The following is a 6,511-nucleotide window of genomic DNA, read 5'->3' as shown; positions in this document are numbered from 1 at the left end:
TCAACTAACTTATCGTCCTAAAACCTATAATTTAAGAGTTCATTAATTAAAAACTAGTTTATTACTTATCAAATTAAGCTAATTTTACCAAGCAATGCATACATATTTATCTTGTTATATAGTTTAATTTTTATTCATGAAAGAAAGAACTTCTACATTATACAATCAACGAACTAATATATATATATATATATATATATATATAATATCTCATGTATATAAAATCACACTCAATTTATTTTTTATTATTCGTATAGATACAAAATACATAACATTTCTACTACAATAATATGATCTTAATATTTTTCTACATAACTATTAAAATTTAATCATGAAAGCTTCATTATTATTACATCTAATAGTCATAGAAAGTATATTCTACTTTTAATTACTAGAATTATAATACTAGTACAACTTATTCTTGTTATAACTTTTTTCTTTATGCTATTTCTTCCACCTTAACATTTATTTCTACACCTCCTACTCCGCTAAGACCAACACCATCACTTACATTACCTTTTCTACCACCGATACCTCCACATATATTTTCATTCCAACCACATCAACATTTCAACCTCTTCCTGCACCATTACCTATGTTACTTTTCCCACCTCCACCAACATTTTCACCTCCTTCTACACCACCACCTATGTTACCTCCCCCACTTCCTGCACCACCACCTATGCTACCTCCCCCACCTGCATCACCACCTATGTGACCTCCCACATTTGCACCACCACCACCACCTATGTGACCTTCCCCACGTGCACCACCACCTATGTTACCTCCCCCACCTGCAGTACCACCTATGACACCTTTCCCACTTGCACCATCACCTATGTTTCCTCCCCCACTTGCACAACCACCAGCACTTATGTTACCTCCACCACGTGCACCACCACCTATGTTACCTTCCCCATGTGCACCACCACCTATGTTACCTCCCCCACTTGCACCACCATCACCACCTATGTTTCCTCCCCCACTTGCACCACCATTACCACCTACGTTTCCTCCCCCACCTACACCACCACCACCACCTATGTTACCTCCCCCATGTGCACCACCACCTATGTTTCCTCCCCCACTTGCACCACCACCACCACCTATGTTACCTCTTCCACGTGCACCACCTATGTTACCTCCCCCACCTGCACCAACATTACCACCTATGTCACCTCTCCCACTTGCACCACTACCACCACCTATGTTACCTTCCCCACTTGCACCACCACCACCACCTATGTTACCTCCTCCACTTGCACCACCATCACCTCCTATGTTTCCTCCCCCAACACTACCACCTATGTTACCTCCCGCACTTGCACCACCACCTATGTTACCTCCCCCACTTGCACCACCATTACCACCTACGTTTCCTCCCCCACCTACACCACCACCACCACCTATGTTACCTCCCCCACCTATACCACCACCTATGTTACCTCCGCCACCTGCACCACCACCACCTATGTCACCTCTTCCACCTGCACCACCACCTATGTTACCTCTTCCACCTCCACCACCAATGTTACCTCCCCCACCACCACCTATGTTACCTCCCCCACGTGCACCACCACCTATGTTACCTCCCTCACCTGCACCACCACCACCACCTACGTTACCTCCCCCACTTGCACCACCACCACCACCTATGTTACCTTTGCCACCTACACCACCACCTATGTTACCTCCCCCACCTGCACCACCACCTATGTTACTTCCGCCACCTTCACCACCACCTATGTTTCCTCCCCCACCTCCACCACCACCTATGTTACCTTCTCCACTTGCACCACCACCTATGTTACTACCCACACCTCCACCACCACCTATGTTACCTCCGCCACCTTCACCACCACCTATGTTTCCTCCCCCACCTGCACCACCACCTATGTTACCTCCCCCACGTGCACCACCACCTATGTTACTACCCACACCTCCACCACCACCTATGTTACCTCCCCCACTTGCACCACCACCTATGTTACCTCTCCCACCTGTACCAACATTCCCACCTCCTCCTACACCACCACCTAGGTTACCTTTTCCACCAACATTTTCACCTCCTGCACCACCACTTATGTTACTTGTCGCACCTATATTACCACTTCCACCAACATTACCACTTCCACATTTACCACCACCTATCCTACCTTTCCCATCTGCTACACTTCCAAAACCTCCATCTGCCACTCCACCATTTCCTTCCCCACCGGAATTTTGAAGTTTTCGCCCATGCACTTTCCCAATGATTATCATAACGAGTAAAATAATATGCATTATAACTTTACGTGAAAATATGGCCATCATTGTACGGTGAAAATACGAGTGATTGTGTATGTTGGGAGAAAAGAAAATATGCAGTTTGATTAAAGCTTGTAGATGAATGGGTTAGTTTGAGTGTATTTATAGCATGAGTTTGGAATAAGATGTTAATGATGTGGCTACTCCCACTAATTTCTACTTACCTTTATGAATATAGTTGAAGGCCACGCGTCGTACCTCTAATTGCACAAAAATTCTCAACCATACTTAGTGCATCTGCCGCCATACCAAAAACCACGTGTCAATATACCTTTATCTCTCGATTAATTTTTAACTCATTCTTTGATGCCCTTAATTACCACCTTTTTCTCCACTATAAGCTTCAGCAAATTACAAAATAAAACGTTCACTCTCACGTTGTGTTTTCTTTTTTTACAAATAAGGATTTTCTTTATAGTGATTCAACACCACTTATTAAAGAATTCAAAATAAAAAATATCATTTAATGTTATTTAAAATTTTAATTTCTTATAGTTTTTTATCTTCATTAACACTTGTACCCAAATAATTATTATTTAAAGCTATGTTAAAAAAATATTCAATACTTAAAATATAGCTATTGGATTTAGTTACGTGTTTACTAATTATTAACATTTTAAACTAATATTTGCTTAAATATTAAATAAACTAATAGACAGCAAAAAAACTAGAGCCTCAAAAACTAGTTTTACATTATCATTCAAATGCAAAAGATGAGTATGATAAGTTTTATTAACATATATAATTATAATTATCTTAAGAGTTATATGAACGATAATTATGTACCTAAATGACTTGTTTAAAATTATTTTATACTCAGTACTATTACAGTAAATGAAGATGAATATTCCTTGTCTGATGTGATGCTTTAATGTAGCGTACGTAATCGCACATAATTGTAATGAAGAAAGAGAGGTTTTGATGAACCCTAATTGTAGAGAAAAATAAATATAAAAGAAACTTTTATTCACTTGTATATTAGAGAGTAAAACACATGGTGTATATATAAGAAAAAGATTAAGACCTAGCTGAAACAGAAAAAGGAAAGTTGGGTCAAACAAACAAAGCCCAATAATTTAAAATAGAAAATTAAATATATTAACACCCCTCAAGCTAGGGAGTAGATATTTGTCAGGCCCAGCTTGGATTTGAGAGTAGAGAATCGTGCGGAAGCAAGGGGCTTGGTGAATATGTCAGCAACTTGCATTGCAGAAGTAATGGGTAGTAGTTTGAGGAGACCAGAGTTAAGTTTTTCACGAACTAGGTGGCAATCAATTTCGATATGCTTGGTTCGTTCATGAAAAACTTGATTAGAAGCTATTTGAAGGGCATATTTGTTGTCACAGTACAGGGTTGCAGGCTGGGAGAGAGGAAGATGTAAATCCTGAAGGAGGTAAGACAACCATTGTAACTCACATGTGGTGGTGGCAAGGGCGGCTTCAGAGGAACTGCGGGAGATAGTTGACTGCTTCTTTGATTTCCATGATATTAGGGAGTCTCCTAAGTAGATGGAATATCCAGTGACAGATTTGCATGTGGTAGGACACGTTGCCCAGTCAGAGTCACTAAAACCACAAAGGTGAAGTGAACTAGTGTGAGAAAAATATAGTCCTTCACTAGTTGCTGATGATGAGTTGTGGGTGCAGATATGAATTGGCTTAAATTGTGGACAGCGAAGGCGATGTCTGGTCGTGTGTTGGTTAAGTAAATTAGACGTCCAAGGAGTCTTTTGTATTGAGAAGTGGCATCAGCATCGAGAGGTGAGCCTTGGTCGGGAGAGAGACGGGAGGTGTGAGTCATAGGAGTGGTCACAGGTGCAGAGTCAAGCATGCCAGTTTCTTGAAGGAGATCAAGAGTATACTTGCGTTGACTTAAATGAAGACCAGTACTGTTGCGAGCAATTTCCAGTCCCAAAAAGTAAGTGAGATTACCTAAATTTTTTATCTTGAAGTGATGGTGAAGGGATGCAGTAATTGTATTGATTTCCTCAGTGTCATCACCAGTTAAGAGTAAGTCATCAACATAAACAAGAATAACAATGAGTTTATCATTATTATATTTAAGAAAAAGAGAGTGATCAGCAACAGAAATAGAGTAATTATTTGATAAAAGAAAAGTAGAAAGTTTGGCGTACCATTGGCGACCAGCTTGACGAAGGCCATACAAAGACCGTTGAAGCTTGCAAACATGCTGGGGAGAAGGAAGAGAGAGGCCAGGTGGGGGGGTCATGTATATCTCTTCATGGAGATCACCATGAAGAAATGCATTATTGACATCAAGTTGTTTTAAAATCCAATTTTTGGTAGTGACAATAGCAAGCAGAAGGCGGAGGGTAGTGAGTTTAGCAACAGGTGCAAAAGTGTCTAAGAAATCAAGTCCTTCAAGTTGGGTAAACCCTTTGGCAACAACTCTAGCTTTGTGGCGCTCAACAGTGCCATCAGAATGGTATTTGATTTTATATACCCATTTACAACCAATAGTTTTCTTTCCTGGAGGGAGAGGGGTAAGTTGCCAAGTATTGTTAGCAGCAAGAGCTTGAAGCTCATCTTGCATGGCAGATTGCCAAGAAGCATGTTTGGAGGCTTCGTTATATGTCTGAGGTTCAGGATGCGAATTGATAGAGAAAATAACATTTCTAAAATTGGAAGATAAGGAATTGTAAGACAAGTAATTATGAATAGGATATCTACTACTTACAGTGTTGGTTGCAGTGTGGAAATCTGCAAGATAGGCAGGTTGTCGGTGAGGACGAGCTGATCTTCTTGGAAATTGGGGTGAGATGCTTCCTGGAGATGCAGGCGGTGATAATTCTGATGGAGGTGCAATGTTGGATGCAGGAGCAAAGGCACTATTTGTTGGAAGATCATAGGATAATGAGGTTGGTGGAGGAACAGTATTGGGTGCAGGAGTAGAGGCACATGGCTCGACAGGAGGTGCAGTATCAGAAAAAAAATCAAAAGCAGAATTATATGCATTAGAAATAGGGAGAGATAAAGTGTTAGGGTCCTTAGGCAAGCCACTGTCCAATTTATATGGAAAGTGGTTTTCATGAAAGATTACATGTCTTGATATCTCTATGCTATGAAACTTTAAATTTAAGATAATATAACCTTTTGTATTTTGCGGGAAGCCAAGAAAAATACCTTTGATAGATCTATCATCTAATTTTTCCCTATGTGCAGTAATGGTACTAGCATAACAGAGACAACCAAACACTTTTAGAAATGAAATGTCATATGGTTTTCCAAACAACTTTTCATGAGGAGTGATGTTATCAAGTAATGGAGTAGGAATAACATTTATTAAAAAAACAGCATGATTTACAAATTCCCAAAAAATAGGAGGAAAATTTGCTTGAAAAAGTAAAGCTCGGGTTACATTTAGTATGTGTTGATGTTTACGTTCTACAATGCCATTTTGTTGTGGTGTTTCAACACAAGATTTTTGATGTATAATTCCCTTTGAAGCATAAAAATTTGACATAGCAAACTCAACACCATTGTCAGTACGAATCGTTTTGATATTAGTTTTGAAATGATTTTGAACGAAAACAGTGAAGTTAATGATGTGTTGACGCACTTTAGATTTGTTATGGAACATGGTCCCCAAATATCAAAGTGTACAAGATCAAAAATAGCAGAGGTAACAGTATTACTTAAAGTGAAAGGAAGTTTTCTCTGTTTTGCACGACTACAAGTGTCACATACATGATGAGTATCAACAGTAATAAAAGAGTATTGTTTGCTTAAGACATGTAATCTTTCATGTGAAGGGTGTCCTAGTCTATAATGCCATAGTGTTTTGTCTGTGATATTACAATTAATAAAAGGAGCAAAACAATGCGGTTTAGAATTACTAGAAGCAGGCAAGGTAGTGACAAGGTACAAGCCAGCGGTGGCTTTAACTGTACCAATCCTCTCTTGAGTGAGATTGTCTTGTATAATGCAGTGGGTTGAAGTGAAAGTTAAAGTGCATTTAAGTTGATGTGTGAGTTTAGAAACAAATATTAAGTTTAATTGAAAATGGGGCACGTATAACACATCAGACAAATAAAACTGATCAGAAAAACGTACTAAATCAAAATATGTGGCATAAACAGTTTGGCCATTTGGAAGACTAATTAAGACATGTTTAATTTTAGTATAAGTAGTAAAAATGTTCAAATTGTGACAAACATGATCAGTGGCACCAGAATCAATAATCC

General features: G+C 39.3%; 1 protein-coding gene across 1 annotated transcript; it reads right to left on the bottom strand.

Annotated features, from left to right (window-relative positions):
- Positions 1-224: 224 nt before the first annotated feature.
- Positions 225-2,377, bottom strand: LOC137816097 (uncharacterized). Its single transcript, XM_068619191.2, has one exon. It carries the CDS (start codon positions 2,311-2,313, stop codon positions 571-573), a length of 1,743 nt encoding a protein of 580 aa, XP_068475292.2. The 5' UTR covers positions 2,314-2,377; the 3' UTR covers positions 225-570.
- Between the last annotated feature and the right edge of the window lie 4,134 nt (positions 2,378-6,511).

Source organism: Phaseolus vulgaris, chromosome 1 (assembly GCF_051622355.1).
Source record: "Phaseolus vulgaris cultivar YP4 chromosome 1, ASM5162235v1, whole genome shotgun sequence".
NCBI lineage: Eukaryota > Viridiplantae > Streptophyta > Magnoliopsida > Fabales > Fabaceae > Phaseolus > Phaseolus vulgaris.
Note: the sequence above shows the minus strand (reverse complement) of the source record. Positions and strands in the feature narration are given on the sequence as shown.